General features: G+C 40.8%; 1 protein-coding gene across 5 annotated transcripts in view; it reads left to right on the top strand.

Moving 5' to 3' along the window:
* Window positions 1-23,247, top strand: part of ANK3 (ankyrin 3) — a 698,348-nt gene that overhangs the window by 510,492 nt on the left and 164,609 nt on the right. For all 5 annotated transcript variants that reach the window (XM_074382261.1, XM_074382265.1, XM_074382263.1 and 2 more), the window contains 7 exons: window positions 4,289-4,486; window positions 6,929-7,027; window positions 9,796-9,894; window positions 12,310-12,408; window positions 14,160-14,357; window positions 16,705-16,803; window positions 17,079-17,177. In XM_074382261.1, coding sequence (XP_074238362.1) covers window positions 4,289-4,486; window positions 6,929-7,027; window positions 9,796-9,894; window positions 12,310-12,408; window positions 14,160-14,357; window positions 16,705-16,803; window positions 17,079-17,177 — 891 coding nt within the window. The remainder of the gene's footprint in view (window positions 1-4,288; window positions 4,487-6,928; window positions 7,028-9,795; window positions 9,895-12,309; window positions 12,409-14,159; window positions 14,358-16,704; window positions 16,804-17,078; window positions 17,178-23,247) is intronic.

Here is a 23,247-nt window from a genome sequence, read left to right as displayed (position 1 = left end):
CTGTTATTGCTGTTATTCCCTTTTCATAGAGAAGGAAACTGAAACCCAAAGACAGAGAGTAGCTTTCTCAAAATCTCAGTTAGTGCAGAACAAAGATTTGAACCTGTACAGTCTGACTCCAGAGACCACATCCTTAACACCTCCATTCTCCTTCCTTTTTCTGTGACCACTTTTTCTCGGCCCAGATCCTCATCACTGCACTCTGTTCTGCCTGGGCCCTTGAATCTGAGTCCCTCTTGTTCACCTTCTGCAGACACTAAACTCTGGTGTTCTTCAGGCTAGGAGGAGGCAGTTATCTGACTGTGCGGAGTTGGGAAGGGTCTGGAGACCTGAGGGCTCCATACAGAGTCTTTGAAGGAATCTTACTTGCAGCCCCAAGTCTCACCTTATCTTCTGAGGTACTGCGTTTCCACATCCTCTACCTTTTTGGGATTTGAGAGGCAAATCGGCTTGTCTTTTTATTCCCAGCGGTGTGCTGGAGCCTGGTCGTATCGGCTCATGAGCTGGTTGTGTTCATCTCCCAATTCCACATTCAGTAACATCATATGGACGGCTTGAAATTGCTTATTGTGGGGGTATTTACGGCACGGAAACTGGCTCGTGTCACACACTGGGGCTTTTCCTTTTCCAGCAGTTGGATGTTAAACATTTGTCAGCACAGCACTAATTATACGGCTTCACAGACACTTGGGTTTCAGCCTCTCTCTTCAGCTGGATGAATTACCTCTTTTTTTTTTTTCTTTTTCTTTTTCTTTTTTTTTTTTTTTTCGCCTGCCCCCTCGAATTACCTCTTTTCATATTCCAAAGTATGGAGACAACCCTCGTCTGTTTTTTATTCCTTCCCCATTGTGTATGTGGGAATGGAAAAGGACACAGCACATGTGTGCCCTTCTGGATTTTACGCTTTAAATTCCATTACTGCTTTTTGGTGGAGTTGTGGGAGAGGAAGGATAAATATAGCTATTACATCTGCCATGTTTGGTCAGAAGTCTCCTCTGCACTGAGGATAGCCTCCTTAACAGATTCTGACCACCTTTCTTCCTCATCTCCTCCGGTTTTGCTCCCTCCTCACCATCTTCCAGCTGACCAGCCTTCTTTTACTTCCTTGACTACACGTTTGTTCTCATTTCCTGTTTGCTTGGTTTGTGTTCCCTCAGCTTCTTCCAGATCTCTGTGGTCCCCTTACATTCTTCAACTCAAATGTCTTCCTCCTAGACAGGCGTTTTCTCACAATTTACCCCTCCCATCTTCACCACCCCCTGCCAGTGCCATCTGGCCATATTTTACTTCCTTTAGAGCTTTTAACACCATCTTGAAATTATCTGCTTGTTTACTTGCTTGCTGTCTGGTTCTCTTCAACAGAATGAAACAAGAATTTTTCCTTGTTCAGTGCAAAATCCACAAGCACCTAATTTAGTGCCCAGCACACAGTAGGGCTTCAGTAAATATTTGTTGAATGACTATTAAGTGAATGAGTACATTCCGAGCCTTAAGGCCATCTGACCAGTTTGTAAAGGATTTCATCAGCTGGGCATGGTGGCTCACGCTTGTAATCCCAGCACTTTGGGAGGCCGAGGCGAGTGGATCATGAGGTCAAGAGATCAAGACCATCCTGGCCAATACAGTGAAACCCCATCTCTACTAAAAATACAAAAAAAATTAGCTGGACGTGGTGGTGTGCATCTGTGTTCTCAGCTACTTGGGAGGCTGAGGTGGAAGAATCGCTTGAACCTAGAAGGCGGAGGTTGCAGTGAGCCGAGGTTGCACCACTGCACTCCAGCCTGGTGACAGAGCAAGACTCCGTCTCAAAAAAAAAAAAAAGAAAGAAAGAAAGAAATTTCATCTTACTGAGCTAAGAAAGCCCATCACATTGGAGCCATATTTTCAGGCACCATATGTAATACCACCTCTTTCCATAGGGCAGTTGATCTTTACTGTTTTCTTACCCTTCTCCACTAATCTTTAAGTTTCCCATCCATACAATCATTGTGTTTTTGCATTGCTAGAGAATTTTTTTTTATTGACACTGCCTCCCATTACTACTCTCCACTATTACTTGTTCTCTCAGATTTTGTGGATTTTTTTGTTTGCTTGTTTACTTCATGTTTTCCTCTAAGACTGTATCAAAACATAAAGCAGGCGCTGGGCACAGTGGCTCACGCCTGTAATCCCAGCACTTTGGGAGGCCGAGGCGGGTGGATCATTCGGGAGTTCAAGACCAGCCTGGCAAGCAAACATAGTGAAACCTCATCTCTACTAAAAATACAAAAATTAGTCAGGTATATGGTGGCATGCGCCTGTAGTCCTAGCCACTTGGGAGGCCAAGATGTGAGAATTGCTTGAATCTGGGAGGTGGAGGTTGCAGTGAGCTGAGATCATGCCATTGCACTCTAGCCTGGGTGACAGAGTGAGACTCTGTCTCAAAAAAATAAAATAAAATAAAATAAAGCAAAAGAATGTCTGGGCAGGAATAAAGCAGTCCATATGCTCGTGGGTAGCAGTATCTCAAATGGGAAATGTTCCTACCTTTTCCTGCACCTTAATTTCTGTGGTTTAAAATATTTGAGGGAAATTTTTTAGGCAGAAATATACTGATGGACTGACAGTGTACAAGACCTTTACATTGACCTAGATATTGATGAGCTCTTTCTGTATATGCAAAGCTCTTTTCTGGGCAATGGAGAAATTACCACGTACCTCTTGCCTTCGAGGAACGCAAATAGTTGAAATATATGTCAGTGAGTGAATAATGAATGCCATGAGAATGATTAACAAGGAGCTTATATTACTTTTTATTATCTTGAACTCCTTCTTTATGCCATTCATTGATAAATTCAAAGCAAATAACTTGGCTTAGAGAATTCAGAAACCTCTGGTTCCGTGGAGCATATTGGACAGGTCATTATTATCAAAATTCATTGACGACAACTGTTTTAGAAACTGAATTTGCTGCCAAATTACTTTTCTCAAAAAATTTTTAAATTATATTACAATAATTAGTAGAGCTTCTCTCGATAATTGAATTCTCTGGGAATTTCCCAGGCTCCCTCACTTTGCCATCATAGTTAAAGGAAAGGATTGATATCTTCATATCTTGTTTTGCTTTCTTTAGGAAACATATTGAATGTCAATGTCATTCTAAACATTTTTAAGGTTTTATTTACCTTTGACCCTATTTATTTATTGTCTCCGCTCTTTAAATGAATTTTTCAACTCCTTCCTACTACACATGATTAACTGTGTTGTTAAACCCAGTTGATTTAAACTAACAAAGCAAGCATTAGCTAATGGTTTTGTCAATGCCTTGCCTTTCCTCATCATAGACACCTGGGGGCACCAGTTTGATGGAAAAGGGAAAAGTTTTGGTTTCCTCTTTGATGTGAGATGAAATGTATTACATTAAGACCTTTTTTAAAAAAGTCAAATCAATAGAGTCTTCAGTATCAGGTATTGGTAATTTGTAAGGACAAAACTAATACCAGTCCAATGAATACCAATCTTCATTTTTTTCTTTTAGTCTTAAATATTAAGAATTCCTCTTCAGCCAAGTTACAGTGGCTCATATCTACAATCCCAGTAATTTAGGAAGCCAAGGCAGGAGGATCGCTTCAGGCCAGGAGTTTAAGACCATCTGGGCAACAGAGTGAAACCCCATCTCTATTTAAAATAAAAAGAAAAGTTGGCCGGTCACGGTGTCTCACACCTTTAATCCCAGCATTTTGGGAGCAGAGGCAGGCGGATCACCTGAGGTCAAGAATTCGAGACCAGCCTGACCAACATGGAGAAACCCATCTCTACTAAAAATACAAAATTAGCAGGGTGTGGTGGTGCATGCCTGCCACTCAGGAGGCTGAGACAGGAGAATCCCAGCTATTGGGGAGGCTGAGGCAGAAGAATCACTTAAATCTGGGAGGCAGAGGTTTCAGTGAGCCGAGGTCATGCCATTATACTCCACCCTGGGCAAAAGAGCAAAACTCCATGTCAAACAATAAATAAAAATGAAAGTAAAATTCCTATTCATCTAAGTCATGACGTGTGCTGCAATTCACACTACTATTAGGAAAGGACATTATCCTTAACAATTTGTTATTGACTGACATAAGCAGTGGGAGGACCAGTTTTTAAAATAGCTGTATTTCAAATAGCTGTCAAAAGCTTTTAAAAATAGAGGATATTTTTATGCGAAGAACTGAAGTTTTTATCTGTTTATATTTGCATTGTATTTCGTGTTCCGAGCATTTCCGTTTAAAAGAAAAAGAATGAACGTTGATTTCTTTATGTGTTCCAGAATGGATTGTCTCCATTGCACATGGCCACACAAGGGGATCATTTAAACTGCGTCCAGCTTCTCCTCCAGCATAATGTTCCCGTGGATGATGTCACCAATGACTACCTGACTGCCCTACACGTGGCTGCCCACTGTGGCCATTACAAGGTCGCCAAGGTTCTCTTGGATAAGAAAGCTAACCCCAATGCCAAAGCCTTGGTGAGTGGCTCGCCAGCGCGGCCAAGCTCAGTGGTCCTGTTCACAACGCGCTGCCTCTGCACGTGCAAGGATTGCTTTGAGGAGGTTAAAATGGAAGGTGCTAGTTACAGCGTACTTCTTGTCAATTTTTTCAAATACCCTTCAGGAAAATCTACAAAATTTTCTATTTCTGACATGAGAAAGGCTGATGGAGCCAAACTGTTCATGTTTTTATGGTCACATAAGTGTTTCCCTTATGAACTCAAAGACTCCACAATTATAAAAAGACTAAGGTGGCCAACGTCATCTTATTGTAGACAAACTTATTCTGTGAATTAAAAGTTTATTCTGAAATCTGAAAATGAGGCAAAGTTATCAAAAAACTATTTTAAATATAAGAGGTCTGGGAATTTGTGGACTAAAATTTTATATTATCTTAATCTTGTAAGTTAATGAAATATTGCCTATAATCTTCTGTTTCCTTTTGCCAGTCAGAATTTTGGTCCGGTTTAGAGGCTTAACTTTAAGATAATTTATTCTTTTCACCTTTAGCTATGCTATACTTTGGTTTTCTCAGCAAGATGGTGCTTGTTGTCTTTGCAAAAATAAATGGTTCCAACTTAGTAAGCTGTCTATTTCAGAATAAGTACCCATGTTTAGGAAAAAATAAGTCATCCAATTTTAGGGAAAACGTGGGATTACTAGCAATTTTGAGGTAGAGGTTGTCATCCAATTGACTCTTTAGGAAGGGTTTTTGCCCCTTTCCAAAGGGTGCGGTCATCCTGTCTCGATAGAGCCATACCACCTCTTGTACTCTGGGGGCTCTAACATTCGGAGTGGGCGGGAAAGCATGACAAAAGAGAAACTCTTCCGACCCCAGACAGCTCCTTGCCACTGTAATTCTAAAACCTTTTACCAGAGCAGCATTTCAAGATCTGTTGACCCACCCAGTCTATCAAATGTGTCTGAATTCTGAGAAGAGAGGAAAGGAAATTAGCAATCATGACTCATTTTTCCATACAAGAAAAAATAAGTCCTAAAACAGGGTGTGGGCTCCCGCTCTCATTTTCCTCTGACTCCGAAGATTTCACAACATATGGAGGTTGTAGCCAGTCATCCTGGGATGGACTGTGGCCAGATGGTCTGAGAAGCCTTGGTGAAAGCACCTGCGGTGACTTTAACCGAAGCTTTTATGGTGCACTCTGGTATTTTATAGTTCTCCACTCGCAGCTGAAATACGTGCCACATTCTCAATCATCAGGCAGGACAACTTGGGGTGTCATTTTTAAAAAGCAGATTCTTGTATTAAATAGTAAACCAAATGATTCAAATAATGGAATATTTACATTTCTGCATCCTGGAGTAAACACCTACTTGAAGCATAAAGCTGGAGGAGAAATGAAAACATTTTAGAGCTGGTCTTTTAGTTGTCCTGAAACACAGCAAAGAGTACAGAATAAACTGTGCTGAAGCTGAGCTGTGAGGACAGATGTTCCTGCCCAGATGTCTTCAGTCTGTATTTGAAATGAGGTAGAGGAAGGACATATTGTTATTATTATTATTATTATTTTAGACAGAGTCTCACTCTGTCAGCAGGCTGGAGCGCAGTGGCGCTGTCTCAGCTCACTGCACCGTCAGCCTCCTGGGTTCAAGCGATTCTCTTGCCTCAGCCACCCAAGTAGCTGGGACTACAGGCATGTACCACCACACCCAGCTAAGTTTTGTGTTTTTAGTAGAGATGGGGTTTCGCCATGTTGGCCAGGATAGTCTCAATCTCCTGATGTCATGATCCACATGCCTCGGCCTCCCCAAGTACTGGGGTGCCAGGTGTGAGCTACTGCGCCTGGCCTTTTTTTTTTTTTTTTTTTGAGATGGCATTTCACTCTTGCTGCCCAGGCTGGAGGGCAATGGCATGATCTCATCTCACTGCAACCCCTCCGCCTCCCAGGTTCAAGCAATCCTCCTGCCTTAGCCTCCTGAGTAGCTGGGATTACAGGTGCCTGCCACCACACCTGGCTAATGTTTGTATTTTTAGTAGAGACAGGGTTTTACTATGTTAGCCAGGCTGGTCTCAAACTCCTGACCTCAGGTGATCCACCCACCTCGGCCTCCCAAAGTGCTGAGACTATAGGTGTGAGCCACCACACCCAGCCTGGGACATATTGTTTGGAAGAGTGAATTCCAAAATAAAATAACAAAAGACATGATTATTTTTACCTCAGCTAACCGGGAGACTGTAATGAAAATTCACTTCCTGTTCACAATTACCAGGGCACCTTGGGTTCCTAGGGAAGCTAGACTACCTCTACTTCCAGAGTAGAATCTACACGCTGCTTAACCCTGGTATTTTCTGTTCATTTCAACGTACCACACATCATTTTAGCAAAACTCTTTTAATGAACATAATGAAACTGGATTTTGATGGAATGTAATCAAGCAGGTATGTGTATTCATTCCTTGCAGAATGGCTTTACCCCTCTTCATATTGCCTGCAAGAAGAATCGAATTAAAGTAATGGAACTCCTTCTGAAACACGGTGCATCCATCCAAGCTGTAACCGAGGTGAGAAAAGTTAAGATTTCTGGAGTCCTGAGATACCAATCAATAGTACAGCCTTAGCAGCCAGAGCCCCAGGGCTGTCTCCAGGGACCAGCTAGTTTGTTTGTATATCATGATCATAGACTGCATTCTGAACTCTTCAGCAAAAGGGCCGCCAGTCCCTAGGAGAAGCAGACCAAGCATGTTGGTGGGTGAGTTGGATGCAAATGTATCACCGTGTCAGGAAAACGCTCGCTTAGGGGGAACAGCACCATCACAGAAAGCATAATTTATATAAAATCCTAGATAGTGCTGCTTCTCTGATGGGTTCAGTTTTGTCCCCCCAGGGGCATTTGGTCATGTCTGGAGGTACTTTAGGTTGTCACAACTGGATAGTACTACTAGTATCTAGTGAGTCAACGCTAAACAGTTTATAGTATACAGGACAGTCTCCCGCAACGAAAATTAACTGATTCAAAATGTCGTATGTACTGAGGTTGAATAACCCTGCACAAGACGACCTTGGTGCTTTTGTCTAGTAAGGATTACTCTGTCTCCAAACTCAAAATTAAACAGCTGCTGAGGTTAGTAAAGGATTAGAACTAAGTTTCTCTCATAGGAACCAACTCAAAATTCAGAGAAATGATCCATTAAAATCAGGGCTGCACCTTCTACAAAGCAAACCAAGCCCAACACCTACCCTTTCAGACTTGTCCCAGACCCTCAACCTCCACCTCCCTGCCTCCTAGCACTCTGGTCTCTGTTCATTCTAATTCTAACCCTTGCCACTTCAGTCGGCTAGACACTCTTTCGTCCACCACTGTATGTCTATACCTCTGTGTGTCACACCCCCTTGGCCAGGCTAATCCTGCACATCCTTTAGAACGAAATCTGGGTCATCTTCTTCAGAAAACCGCCCCTCACTCACCAGCCTGGACTACATGTTCCTTCTAGGAACCATTCCCACATCCTGTGCATATTTCCATCAAAGCCCTTATCCAGCTATCTGACTTATGACTCAGCTGCAACCCCACAACCCCCAGAGGCTGAAGACTCGTTGGAGGCAGGGCCGAGTCTGACCGGTCTTCATATGTCCACAGTGCCTAGCTCATACATAGTAGATCATTCAGTAAAGTTTTGTTGAATGCCTGATGCTTAACTATAGGATTTGAAGCAAACATAAAAATTAAAGTGTTGTCTAGTGATTGTTGCTTGGCCTCAGTTTCTTGCCTGCAAATGGAATATTTGTCTAGATTTGTAACACTTAAAATTTCTAAAATATTAAATGTTGACAATATGAATATTGATTTGCCATATTGTCAGACTTATGGCTTCGTATTAGGCAACCTGTTATTTTTAAGTATAAAATAGAAAGTTTACTTTAAGTGCATAGGAACCCTTTTAGGGATCAGGATAGGCTCTGAAATAAAAGTAAATTCTTGGCTGATGTTTTAGTAAATGTCCAGAGATGTCAACCAGTAATCTAGCTCTCTGCTCCCTAAGAGCTTTAAAAGGCAGTTCAGACGAAGTTTTTGCCCTGCACGAGTTATAACTACTCCTCCTACTGATGGAAAAATGTTCCAAGACTGTAACAAACTTCTCATTTTCCGAATTGCCCTCTGTCTTCTCACAATTTGAAGTCTAGGCAGCCAGAATTATTCCTTTTCTGTCTTTTAATTCACTTTGATTTTATAGCATTCCTTTCATATATTTTTGACATTCCTCAAATTTCTGCTGAGATTAATTATCCCCTTCTGTGTCTTTTTAAAAAACAGGTTAGCTTTTTCTAGATATACTAAAAAAAGTTGTATCAAGTTATGATGTACTTGTTGTAAGCTAAATTAAACTGAAAATTTTTAAATGGAATCATTTCACATAAAAAGCACAAGTAAATGATACTCTTTAAAAAGATTAATGACTTGAAACTTTTATCGTTTTTACTTATTCACTCTATTTAAATCTCACAATCATGGGCATATTCAATATGAAAATACCCTGTAATCAATAAATTCTGCTTTATGCTGAAGTGTTCTGGAGTCTGTGTATGTGTGTGTGTATATATATATATGTATGTTATGTATGTGTACATAGGATCTGAAGCAATTCCAGTCTAATCTAGTGACCATTGTAATGTTCACTTTAATTATATTGCCTTAATTTGTAATATCCATAAAGTTAAAAAATTAAATGTTTGAAACTATTAATCCTGATTTGTTCTTCTGTTAAAGAAACAGCTTTGCGTTAGGTACCCTGCTCTTTTATGTGTGACATAATCAGTTCTGAGGGCATGGGTATCCACTTTAAAGCCCAGAATAGGACCTGAAATTTAAAAGTCGACTTTTTGCTAATATGTGTGAAATCACCACTGTCCTCCCTATACATACACACATACTTATATGGATAAGGAAGGTTTTTTAGTACCTAATAAAAACCTTCAAATTATTTATCCATTTTTTTCAAAGATCTACATTGAAAGTATGAAATAAATTCTTTTTCTTTTTTAATAGGTATGATGTAAGTCTTTCACAGTGACAGAAATCATTTAGGAAAATTGTGATTATGTGTTGATATATTTACCATATAGAATCTGTGACATAATGGTGAATGTCCTGGTGTCTTCTAATCTAATCATTAAATTGGTTTGGATGGATGGATGGATGAATGGACGGACGGACGGACGGACGGATGGATAGATGGATGGATGGATGGATGGATGGATGGATGGATGACAGGCTTACAAACAAACCTTTTTTATGCTAAGCCAACAAACCATTTTCTTCTTTTCCCTTTAGTCGGGCCTTACCCCAATCCATGTTGCTGCCTTCATGGGGCATGTAAATATTGTATCACAACTAATGCATCATGGAGCCTCACCAAACACCACCAATGTGGTAAGTATTCTTCAAACAAAGGAGATCCATTTTATTTAATGAACTGCCAAAGGTGGTTTTTATCTACTTTTTTATTTTTTTAAGAGTTGGAGTATCATTCTGTCTCCCAGACTGGAATACAGTGGTGCACTTATAGCTCATTGAAGCCTTGAATCCTGGACTCTAGTGATCCTCCCACCTCAGCCTCTCAGATATCTGGGACTGCAGGAGTGTGCCACCATGCCCTGCTAATTTTTAAATGTTTTGTAGTGACAGGGCCTTGCTATGTTGCCCAGGCTGGTCTTGAATTCCTGTCTTAAAGCAATCCTCCTACCTTGGCCTCCTAAATTGTTGGGCTTGTAGGCATGAGCCACCATGCCCGGCCTTATTGTTGTTATAATTAATTAATATGACTACTTAAAAGAAGAAAATTCAAGAATACATTTGGTTTCCTTTACTTCAAAGGCAAGATACTCTTAGTCTCTAGTTGGCCAGATATTGTTAGGACTATGGACTGCGTTCATTAACTTTACAGGTGCACTACTACAGGATATTATGTTTTAAAAAATAAAGTGTGGGGGATTTTTCTATAACAGAAGCATTAAAAAGTGTTGCATGTTGGAGAAGTGGTTTAGACACTATCGTTATTTATACAAAGTAGTGATTCTGGCAGGGTGCAATGGCTCACACCTGTAATCCCAGCACTTGGGGAGGCTTAGGTGGGCAGATCACTTGAGGTCAGGAGTTCAAGACCAGCCTGGTCAACATAGTGAAACCCATCTCTACTAAAAATACAAAAAAGAATTAGCTGGGTGTGGTGATGCATGCGTGTAATTCCAGCTACTCAAAAGGCGGAGGCATGACAATCACTTGAACCTGGGAGGCAGAGATTACAGTGAGCCAAGATCACGCCATTGTACTCTAGCCTGGACAACAGAGCAAGTTCTGTCTCAAAAAAAAAGGAAGAAGTGATTTCAGCGAACTTTAAAGTAGTCTCTCTTTAATGTGCTTCACCATGTTATAGCAAGCCCATGGAATACTGTGTTCATAGACTACCTGGTGGTATTCTTTTCCCACACTAAGCATTGCTCTGTAGGAACCATGAGGCTCCCTTCAGAGTAGCTATCAGAGTAGTAACTTACCACCCATCATCTGCATATGGCATTTGACGTTATTTTACAGAATTTCAAATTTGACATCATAATATTAGCCAAACAGACCACGAGCATAATAACACTTGTGGGACTCATGAGCCTTAAAGAAGTAACCATAAAACAAGGACCATCCTGGCACAAAAGGGGCGAGCTAGGAGGTCCTGCACCCTCACCCTGAGAGTGAGGCTCCCCAGTAAGACTGTATGTTCCAGCTGACCCAAGCAGTACAACCATAAGGTAGAAACAGACCAGCTTCTCAGATGAAATATAGTCTTTCATGGTACTAATTGCAGAGAATGTTTTCATTCATAAAGAGAATGCTGAGAAATACACTAAATGACATCCTCAACACCTTTCCAGTAAACACAATCCACCAGCTTCCTGTGAAATCTGTCTTCATGTGTCCTTGCATGGAAGTAGGTGGCCTATAAAGCAAAGCTCAGTTTATAAAGGCAGTTTACAAGTGATGCTCACTTGTGTGAGAAAATAGAATTTTTCTTATTTATGTTTCAGTGTATCTGTTTCTAATATCATTTTCATTTTTAATCAAGTAAAGAAGTAATCTGAATTAAAATCTCTTTGGTGAAAAAGTAGGGGGAGGGTGGTCCCAGGCAAAGAAAATGACCCACTGGGAAAATGCCCAAAGATGAAGATACTGCTCTGTTCAGATAAAACAGGAAATGCAAACCAGCTGTTGACAAGCCAAATCCGGCCCTCGGCTGTGTTTATGTTGCCCATGTAGTATTTTGTTTTTAATTCTGAATTTATGGTCAATATTTAAGAATTAGAAAATTCATACAAATATCCAGGCTGCCACTTGTTTTGAAAAGTAGCAAGATGTGGCTCGGTAAGGCTGGCATCCTGCACAGTGACAGCAGGGAGCTACAGATGCAGGGGCAGCGGGGGGTGTGGGCTGCCCCCTTCAGCACAGGCGTGGGCTCTCTGGAGCATGCCACACCAGCCCTGCTGCCCTCACTCACCCGCCTGCTTGGCTCCTGTGATGACTTGCCTTTCCAGCCCCAGGGAGGCCACGCTGTAGGTTACTGAGCAGCACCCCCGGCACAGTGATTGACAAGACCCCCTAGGCTTATGCCAAAGTCTTTACCTCATGGACCAGCTTCCTGTGAAATTCTTTTGCATTTGGTTTCCTATCTTTTCAATAAGGAAGTGCTTAGGACTATTTTTGATTGTTGAAAAAAGGTTATCATAAGCTTTATGCCAAATAAAATACGCCGCTCTTCTTCAGAGCTGCAGCTAACTTACTGTGGCTTATGTTCCCTAGAGAGGAGAAACAGCACTGCACATGGCGGCTCGCTCTGGCCAAGCTGAAGTCGTGCGGTATCTGGTACAAGACGGAGCTCAGGTAGAAGCTAAAGCTAAGGTATGTGCAGTACTTGACAAGCATTTGAAACGGAGGAAAAACCCTTTGATTTTCTTAAAACTTTAAAATATATACAATGCCATCTTTCAAGAATACTTTAAAAATAGTGAACAGCCTCCAATGATGAAAGTACCCAAATAATGTTGTAAAAAAATCACTTTTCTCTGCATTTGTTCATTCAATTATTTAACAAAATGCAGTAGGATGACTTGTGCCTGAAACTGTCAACACATGGCTAGTCCCTAACAGGGTAGGGACCGAATGTAGACTTGGTCCAAAGTTCTTCGCACTCCATGGAGAAGGGCTTCTGCACAAAGCTTCTAGAATGATCACAACTTGGAAGTGTAAGTGAGCTTTCCTGGTTGACTTATATGTCAGCTGTCAACAGCCACAAATGGAAAAGGGAGATTTTTAAGTTTTTTCTACACAAACTGTTTGGTCATTCAGAATTGGCCTCCTATCTCACCTGCAGGAGAAACCCACTTATCTGCTGCTACTGAGATGAATAGTTTGCTCTGGTTATCAGAACGGCAGTTCAGGTCCAGAATCATAAACCATTTAATTTCAACCTACAATATGTAAATATAAATTGACTGAGTCTGCCGTCTCTAGTTTCAAGTTAAGGGGTGGCAGTAGTAGCAGTGTATGAGATCTGTCTTTGGCACCTGTTTTTTTCGGCTTTCAGCAATCCTCTTCTCCCTCTTGGCATCTCCCTGACTCCTCTTATGCTTCCTACTGGTTAGATAGCCCCTCTAACTTTGACATTGACCCTGGTTCTCTTTACTCTTCCAAAACGGTGTCCTCTATTCTAGCCTCTTTCTCTACCTTTCCTTCTTAAAGCACTTAACTGAACCTTATCACAATTTGGTAGGGAATTTCTATTTAGAGGGCTACCACAGGGGATATTTGGGCAAATTAGGGTAAGTTGTACCTCCCACAGCCCGCGGGCCGCATGCGGCCCCCTGAGGCCATTTATCTGCCCCCCACCCCCGCCGCACTTCAGGAAGGGGCACCTCTTTCATTGGTGGTCAGTGAGAGGAGCACAGTATGTGGCGGCCCTCCAACAGTCTGAGGGACAGTGAACTGGCCCCCTGTGTAAAAAGTTTGGGGATTCCCGCCCTAGGGGATCAGGACTTGGTGAGTACCTCCTGCCTTTAGATGAATTGTAGTGAGGGGCCTGTCTAGTCTAGACAGATGCAGCCTATGCCAGGATGCACAGCTTGGCAAGCAGAGAACATCAGCCCCCACTGACGCTTCGACCGGGAGCCTGTGCGCGGGTATGCCACACAGCCCTGCGCTGCCTTCCTCGTGCTCTGCTTTTGTCTACGGGCAGGCCGGACCAACAAAATAATTCATTCCATGTGAGTGCTAATAACTGGTGTGGAGGTATAATGTCCCTCCCAGGTATATGAGTTTTTACTAGGATATGTTCTCTTATCTCCCAAAGAAGGAGCAATTAAAGTTCAAAACTGATTCTCTGTGGCAGGTGATGGTGGGGGAGCATGTATGGATAGAACCGTGTTTCACAGTTTTATTATTAATGGGTCACTCTCCATTGCTATTTAATGAGCTTAGAGCTATCATCTCCGCATTTCTGAACATTGAAGAAAAAGATAAGATTTTTTTTTTAGCATTGACTCAAATAGTTGAATGTTCCCCTTACATCAGGCAGCTAATGTCCCCTGAATTTTTCATAAAGGCACCACTGTTTTCTCAGCTCATCAGCCTTACATTTCTACCTTGCTGTTTAGGATGACCAAACCCCACTCCACATTTCAGCCCGACTGGGGAAAGCAGACATAGTCCAACAGCTGTTGCAGCAAGGGGCATCTCCAAATGCAGCCACAACTTCTGGGTACACCCCACTTCACCTTTCCGCCCGAGAGGGCCATGAGGATGTTGCCGCCTTCCTTTTGGATCATGGAGCATCTTTATCTATAACAACAAAGGTATGAGAGTGGATCCCAGGATCCTCCTCTATCCCCCCAGATACATCATCCTTACAGTTCCCAGCACAGTAACAGATCCAGAAGCTGGACAACAGCATCCGTTCTTGCAATCTTAGGGTAGTTATTAATATAGCCGGCAAAGCTCTGTGGTGGGAGAGGGTGGTGGTTAGTATTTTGTGGGTTTTTTTTTTTTCTTAAGTTTCTTGGCACATTTTCTTCTGATGAAACCTTACTGAAATCCAGAGTCAGATTTCTAGTAAGTTATTTGATGGATTTAAATGGTAGTTTACAAACAGAGCTACAGATTAGCAAAATGCTCAGGCCAAGCACACAAACCACATTATCACAGCTCGGTTGGTAGATGCTTTTATAATACTTGCAAAACAGTCAGCGAATTTTTCTTGGGGTTGTTTTTGTTCTTTTTTGTTGTCATTATTGTCTTCTCTGACTTATGGTTTATTTTTATATCAACTCGGATGTCTTGGAGTAATACCCTAACAACATACAGTTGTTCTGCATGTGCAGAATGCAAAATTTGGAGCTCATTTTTCTTGTGATACTGCATAAGCCTAGCAAGTGTGATAGCAAGATGAATGGGCTTATGGTGTATCTTAAAAAGCTAGTAACTGCTACTGCACTCTTTTATTTGGATGCAGATAAGAAAGATTAATGTATATTCAATATAGAAGATAATTACAAATAGAAAACTATCAGGATAAATGATGACTACCTCACCTCATTTCTTGTGATTCTTCAAGAATCTTGGGCTCTTCAGTAGAGTTAAGATGCAAGTTCGGGCCGGGCGCAGTGGCTCAAGCCTGTAATCCCAGCACTTTGGGAGGCCGAGGCGGGTGGATCACGAGGTCAAGATATCGAGACCATCCGGGTCAACATGGTGAAACCCTGTCTCTACTAAAAATACAAAAAATTAGCTGGGCATGGTGGTGCGTGCCTATAATCCCAGCTACTCAGGAGGCTGAGGCAGGAGAATTGCCTGAACCCAGGAGGCGGAGGTTGCGGTGAGCCGAGATCGTGCCATTGCACTCCAGCCTGGGTAACAAGAGCGAAACTCCATCTCAAAAAAAAAAAAAAAAAATGCAAGTTCGCCAGGCGCGGTGGCTCAAGCCTGTAATCCCAGCACTTTGGAAGGCTGAGGCGGGTGGATCACGAGGTCAAGAGATCGAGACCATCCTGCTCAACATGGTGAAACCCCGTCTCTACTAAAAATACAAAAATATTAGCTGCGCATGGTGGCGCGTGCCTGTAGTCCCAGCTACTAAGGAGGCTGAGGCAGGAGAATTGCCTGAACCCAGGAGGCGGAGGTTGCGATAAGCCGAGATCGCGCCATTGCACTCCAGCCTGGGTAACAAGAGTGAAACTCCGTCTCTAAAAATAAATAAATAAATAAATAAATAAAAGATGCAAGTTCAGGAAGCTCATTTGATGTGAAACAGAATAATGGGTTGATAGGGTCTTGAGTATTCAGGCATTTCACCATATCAGCTGCACATTCCCTTTACTCTGCTGTAGTCTCCTGAGGTTGAATGTGCCGATGACCTCCCTAATCCCTGACTCATGACTGGGACCCCCGCAACCGTGTGCTGATTGGGCTGGTTGATACACAGCTTCCTGTAGGAGTTGGAAGCCTGAGAGAGCAGCCACTCAGCTGTTGACATCCAATTGTTGTATATTTGTCCACGTGTCATTATTCAGTTCACCTATAGAATAGGCATCGTCATTCTAGAATCATGTCATTATTCACTTCACCTATGGTGGCAAAGATGAGAGAATTTCTGACTCCTCCTCCTGAAGATTAGAACACATGTAAGGATTGTGTATACACAGCGAAGCAGGGAAACAAGAAGAGAAAGTGTCCGGTCTGGTGATGTGAGATTGTTAGAGGTTCAGACTTGCCCTGGATTTTCTCAAGCCCTCCAAACTGTGTTACTGTAACTTCTTCTTCCCACAATATGAAACTCTTAAAACAGCCCTAGAATAAGCCCCAGATCCAGCTCTCCAACTTCATTCCAGCAAGATACCTGATGACTTCCAGAATCAATAGCATGCATGCTGTGGCTCAGTCAGCAGAAGGGAGAAAGATTAGGTGTCCTGGAATGTTATGCTCACACTCTATCAATAAGGAGGCTTTTTAACTTTTATCTATGAGTCTTGGACTTTAACTGCAGACTTCACTGCCCATCATTATTAGAACAGTTCATCGGTTCTGGAAAGCAGTTCCTTTATGTCTTATCTTTTTGTTTGGTGGGTTGGGTGGTTGGTTTGGGTTTTGCGTGTGTTTTCCTTATGTCATTTCTGTTGTTCATTATTTTTATGTTTTTTTTTCCAGAAAGGATTTACTCCTCTTCATGTGGCAGCAAAATATGGAAAGCTTGAAGTCGCCAATCTCCTGCTACAGAAAAGTGCATCTCCGGATGCTGCTGGGAAGGTAAGAGGTCACCAGCCACCCTGAAGCAGGCCACTTCCACGGTAACAAAACAGACACCTGCTAATACTTACTAATGGCCACCTGAATTATATTTAAGTCCCACTAGGATGAAGTGCCCTTGGGAAATAAAAGGTAAATGCTGGGGTCCAAGTATTGTGGAAACTGGAATGTACATATGCCCTATGTCATATCCAGTCTAATCTACTTTCCTCAATCTAGGTCTCTGGTATTAAGACACCTTTGACACTGGTTGTTGTTTCTGCACGTGTTTTCAGAGCGGACTAACCCCACTGCATGTAGCTGCACATTACGATAATCAGAAAGTGGCCCTTCTGCTTTTGGACCAAGGAGCCTCACCTCACGCAGCCGCAAAGGTACCTTTAATTCCACATCCTAAGGAGACTGATGGGTAAGCTCTGTCAGTTTCTCCGTGCACACGTACTTCTGCTCCAGGAGTGCCTTCCTAGTTTAGGCACCATTAAAAAGTCACACCAATAGAAGCACCTTAGGACATCTGTGCCTTCTGTGATTTAGTCCACTAATATGGTAGGTGCTCAGGAAGTATTTACTTGTCAGTTGATTTTATTTGACAATCCAGCACCTCCTGGGGGAAGGAAAGTTGGAACACTCTTCCGCCAGATGAAAACCATGAGCACAGCCTGAGGGAAGAAGAAAGTTCTGATTTGTCAGAATTATGAAATATGTGTTACATTTTTCTGGCCATGTTATTGCCTTCAAGTTGTTTATATGCGTTTAGTAAAATGGGGTTGTGAGGTTTTACATGTGGTTTTTATTACTGCTAAGGAGAGTCTTTATTGTTAGGGTATTTTTGATCAGTAGACAACTTAGATTTCTGAGAGAAGAGAGGAACTGAGTGGGTGTATTATCTTATTAGTAGTAATCGAATTTGGGGGACAAATCATAAAGAAGAGTTTCCTTAAAGACAGGTTAATAAAGTGCTGTTGGTTTAATAAGCTCCCTATTGTTAAGCAGGTGGCTATGATCAGAGAACACTGAAACAATGCAAACCACCATTTCTATCTCGTTCAATTATTTCAGTAAACACTATTGGTTGAAGGACTCTTGAGTAGCCCTTATGCTTTTTACGTCTTTGATTTACTATTCCATGTTGGGACAGCTGCAGTGTTCTCCTTTAAACCTAATGTTTACGTCACATCACTGTATATGCAGATGAATGAACTGGGGTTGTTCTAGATTACTTTAGATACCCTAAGAGATCAAGAATTAGGTACTCTCTCCATTTAGGAGTATGTTATCTTCGATCGGTATTTTTTCCTGGAACCTTTCAATCATTTTCTGCCCGCTCCTCTCCAGAATTATGCCCAGTGAAATCTAAACTTCAAAATCAAACTCCCAAACTTGCTTTTAATCTAAATGTAGCTTTCCCCTCCATAATTTCTGACCCTGACAACATTCTTTCTATTACAAAACCACATCTTGACTTGATAAAACTTTATCATTGTTTTGCTTTGAGACAGAGTCTCGCTCTGTTCCCAGGCTGGAGTGCAGTGGCGATCTTGGCTCACTGCAACCTCCATCTCCCAGGTTCAAGTGATTCTCCTGCCTCAGCCTCTCGAGTAGCTGGGATTACAGGTGTGTGCCACCATGCCCAGCTAATTTTTATACTTTTAGTAGAAATGGGGTTTTACCATGTTGGCCAGGATGGTTTCGATCTCTTGACCTCGTTATCTACCCACCTCAGCCTCCCAAAGTGCTGGGATTACAGGCATGAGCCACCGTGCCCAGCCAGTAAAACTGTATGTTAAAAAAAAAAAAAAAAAAAAAAGATATAGCAGCATTATTGATGATAGCCAAAAGTGGAAACAACCCAAATATCCATTGATGGATGAATGCATATATTCACTGTGCATACACAAACTGAAATATTATTTAGCCTTTAGAAGGAAGAAAATTCTGATAATACATGGCGGAATCTTGAAGACGTTGTGCTAAGTAAGCCACTCACAAAAGGACAAACGTATGATTCTGCTTACATGAAGTACATAGAATAGTTGAATTTATAGAGACAGAGATAGGATGGTGGTTGTCAAGGGTAGAAGGAGAAGGGAATGGAGAGTTAATGTTTAATGGATACAGAGTCTCAATTAGGAAGACTAAAAAGTTCTGGAGATAGATAATAGTGATGGTTGGGGAACAATGCAAATATATACTACTTAACGCTACTGACCTGTACATTTAAAAATGATTTAAATGGGAAATTTTCTTATATGTATTTTAGCATAATTTTAAGGAGAAAAAATTGTAAGAAATTTAATGGTTGTACATTTTATTTCATTTCATGTTTATACCCCTGTATGTGTAGGCTACTTTTCTTTCTCTTTTTTTTTTTTTTTTTTAAGCTGGAGTCTCACTCTGTCTCCCAGGCTGGAGTGCAGTGTAATGATCTTGGTCACTGCAACCTCCACCTCCTGGGTTCAAGCAATTCTCCTGCCTCAGCCTCCCAAGTAGCTGGGATTAGAGGTGCCTGCAACCATGCCCAGATAATTTTTATATTTTTAGTAGAAATGGGGTTTCACCATGTTGGCCAGGCTGGTCTTGAACACCCAAATCCTCCTGCCTTGACCTCCCAAAGTGCCCAGCCACTACTTTTCTTATGTATAAGTAACCTCAAGTCCTTGGTAAATAATAAGGGGAAAGAATTTGTAAGTGAACTGTTTTTTCCTTGGATGAGAATAATAATTTTGGCACAATAAGCAGTGTAGCATTGACCACAGTTATAAAACAGTAAATGCAACAAATGATTCCAATCTCTCTTTCTACTCTCAAATAACTCTTAAAAAGGGCAATAGTTGGTATATTCCGAGTTTATTTCCCCTTTATTTTTGTCAAACAAGACTTAGTATTCATAGTTCCATATCTGCAAATATCCTTTACAAAGATTTGAAAAGAAAAGCTGTCCTTAAATAATTCCTTATAACATTCCATTAGCCTTAGGCATGTTTTATAGTCAATTAAACACAGGCTTTTCTAATGGGACATTGATTCTCATTTGCATGCACAATTGCCTCCATAAGAGCCTATGTAATGCCATCTCTGGCACATGTCCAGCAATCCCTGTTTTCCGGGGCAGTGGTACCTGCCAGGGACCTTTTCTAGACTTTAATCTTAAGCAAAGCCAGTCATATAACTTTAGGTATTGGCTTTATCTGCTAGGAAAAAAAAAAAAAAAGCCCCAGCTAAAATGGTTTATATTGATGCGCCTGCATTTTCTCATGGCACAGTTCATAGACAGGACTGTTGTTGATGTTGATGTAGGGTGTTGAGGAAAGTTCTCTGTGACTTTTTAAAAAATCAGTTTGGGGGTACAAATGCAGTTGTGTTACATGACATATTGCTTAGTGCTGACGACCAGACTTTTAGTGTAACCATCACCCAAAGTGTGTACATTGTATCCATAGAGAATTCCTTGTCCCACCCCACTCCCACCCTCCCACCTTTCCGAGTCTCCAGTGTCTATTATTCCACTCTCTGTGTCCACGTGCATGCATTATTTAGCTCTTGCTTCTAAGCAAGAATATGCAGTATTTGACTTTTAGTTATTTTACTTAAGATAATGGCCTCCAGTTTGATCCATGTTGCTGCAAAAGTCGTAATTTTATGAGTGGTATTACATGCTCTGTGTGTATTTATGTGTGCATGTATATATATATATATATATACACATATGTATATATATCTGCCATAAATTATATATTATAATTATATACATTTTATATATATAATTGATTTCCAGCTTTATATTTGTCAAACAAGACTTTATAGCTGAGTAGTATTCCACTGGGGGGGTATGTGTGTGTGTATGTTTGTGTGTGTGTGTGTGTGTGTGTATCTGTATCTGTATACATACACACACCATGAAATACTATTTAGCCATTTAAAAAGAATAAAAAATGTAAATCCCACATATTCTTTATCCAATCACCCATTGGTGGACACTAAGTTTGATTCCAGGACTTTGCTGTTGTGAATAGTGCTACAGTAAATGCACGAGTGGGCCAGGCACAGTGCCTCATGTCTGTAATCTCAGCACTTTGGGAGCCCAAGGTGGGCAGATCACCTGAGGTCAGAAGTTCCACACCAGCCTGACTAACATTGAGTAATCCTGTCTCTACTAAAAATACAAAATTATCCAGGTGTGGTGGGGCATTCCTATAATCCCAGCAACTCAGGAGGTTGAGGCAGAAGAATCACTTGAACCTGGGAGGCAGAGGTTGCAGTGAGCCGAGATTGCGCCATTGCACTTCAGCCTGGGCAACAAGAGTGAAACTCCATCTCAAAAAATAATAATAATAAATAATAAAATAAATATACAAGTGCAAGTAACTTTTTGATATAATGATTTATTTTCCTTTGGGAATGATCTAACCAGTGGTAAGTTTGCTGGATTAAGAGTAGTTCTCTTTTTAGTTCTTTGAGGTATCTCCTTACTATTCTCCTAAGAGGTTATATTAATTTACGTTCCTACCAACTGTAAATAAGCATTTCTTTTTCTCTGCATCCTCGCCAACGTCTATTATTTTTGACTTTTCATAATAGACATTCTGATTGCTGTGAGATGGTATCTAATTGTGGTTTTGAGTTGCATTTCTCTGATGATTAGTGATGATGAGCATTTTTTCATATGCTTCTCGGCCATTTGTGTGTCTTTCATAAAATGTCCTTTGCCCCCTTTTTAATGTTTTTTTTTTTTTCTTGTTGCATTGTTTGAGTTCCTCATAGAGCTTGGATATTAGTTCTTTGCCAGATGTATAGTTTGTGAATATTTTCTCCCATTCTGTAGGTTCTCTGTTCACTCTGTTGATTATCTCTTTTGCTATGCGGAAGCTTTTTAGTTTACTTAAGTCTCATTTGTCTGTTTTTTGATTTGCTGCATTTGCTTTTGAGGTCTTAGTCATGAATTTTTTTCCCTAGGTCAATGTCCAAAAGTTTTTCTTACGGTTTCTTCTAGAGTTTTTATAGTTTCAGGTATTACATTTAAGTCTTTAATCTATCTTGAGTTACTTTTTGTATATGGCAAGAGTTATGGGTCTAGTTTCACTCTCCTTCATGTGACTATCAGATTTTCCTAGCACCATTTACTGAATAAGATGTTCTTTTCTCTGTGTTTATTTTGTTAACTTTGTCAAAGGTCAGTTGGCTGAAGGCATGTGGCTTTATTTGTGATTTTTCTGTTCTGTTCCATTGATGCATATATTTTTATGCCAGTGGCATGCTGTTTTGGTTACTGTAACCTTGTAGTATAATTTGAAATTAGATAATATGATGCTTCCGGCTTTGTTCTTTTTGCTTAGGATATCTTTGGCTGTTTGGGCTCTTTTTTGTTTCCCTATGAATTTTAGAATTGCTTTTTCTAATTCTGTGAAAAACGAGGTTGATATTTTAATAGGAATTGCAATGAATCTTTGGTTTTTCCCTCCAAAGATTGTTGATCAGATTGCCAAATTTCCTTTCAAGCCACAGGCAGCAAAAATGACAGCACAACAGGGCTTTCTCAGAAGTTCCACCAAACCACATCTCCTTACACCCCATTGGCTACTTCTATGTGCAAAAAAAATCGGGAAATGTAGTGCTAACTAAGGACATTGCCAGAGAAGTTTGTTTGTTTTATTTTGTTTTGTTTTGTTTTATTTTTTGTTTGTTTATTTGTTTTTAAGTAAGAAAGAAAGGAGAATAGATACAGAGTAGACAGTCTGCTTTACTCCAGGGGAGCCCAGGTCTTCCTGAATTCTGGCAGTGGTGAGAGATAAGGAACAGAGCCTCAATAGGGTATGATTACTATATGGATGTGACAGCAGCAACCTCAATGTTAACTCTTCATCAAATCACATCCTGTGTCCTATTTCCTGAGTATGTGATTACTTATTCGTATCATTTCTTCTACTTTCTTCTCTTTTTTTTAACTTGCCAATGTATTGTCTTATTCATACGTGTCATAGAAAATGTGATGAGGTTTCGTGAAATTGGAGTGCTGAAAAGTAGTGGGCTGCTCTAATCCATTTTAGTCCAAGCTATGTCCTGTGGCAGGACCTTAAGCTGGCAAGAGGGTTGGCTTGAGTTCAGGCATAAGCTGAATACTAATTAATTGTGGAAGAGATAGTGAGCTTTAAGTGTTATTTATCAGGTTTCTCCTCCATAAAATGTACAAGATATCTATTGACATGGATCAGTGTATCTGTGAAAGTTCTTGAAAAATATTAAAATATGATTTAAATGCTGTATGTTACTTTTGGTAAGTCTGAGATTAACTTTTCATGCTAAAATAATACCTGAATCATTTTTCCCTTGCTTTGTACTTTCCTTTGTATCTCAGGTAAGGAGCTCAAGATAAATCCTTGAGCAATAATAGTAATTTGTCTGTAATTGGCATATATTACAGAGCTGAGTCAGGCTTGCTCGTGTTCG

Source organism: Saimiri boliviensis, chromosome 12 (assembly GCF_048565385.1).
Source record: "Saimiri boliviensis isolate mSaiBol1 chromosome 12, mSaiBol1.pri, whole genome shotgun sequence".
Taxonomy (NCBI): Eukaryota; Metazoa; Chordata; class Mammalia; order Primates; family Cebidae; genus Saimiri; species Saimiri boliviensis.
The sequence above is the reverse complement of the archived record's forward strand: the minus strand, read 5'-3'. Positions and strand labels throughout refer to the sequence as shown.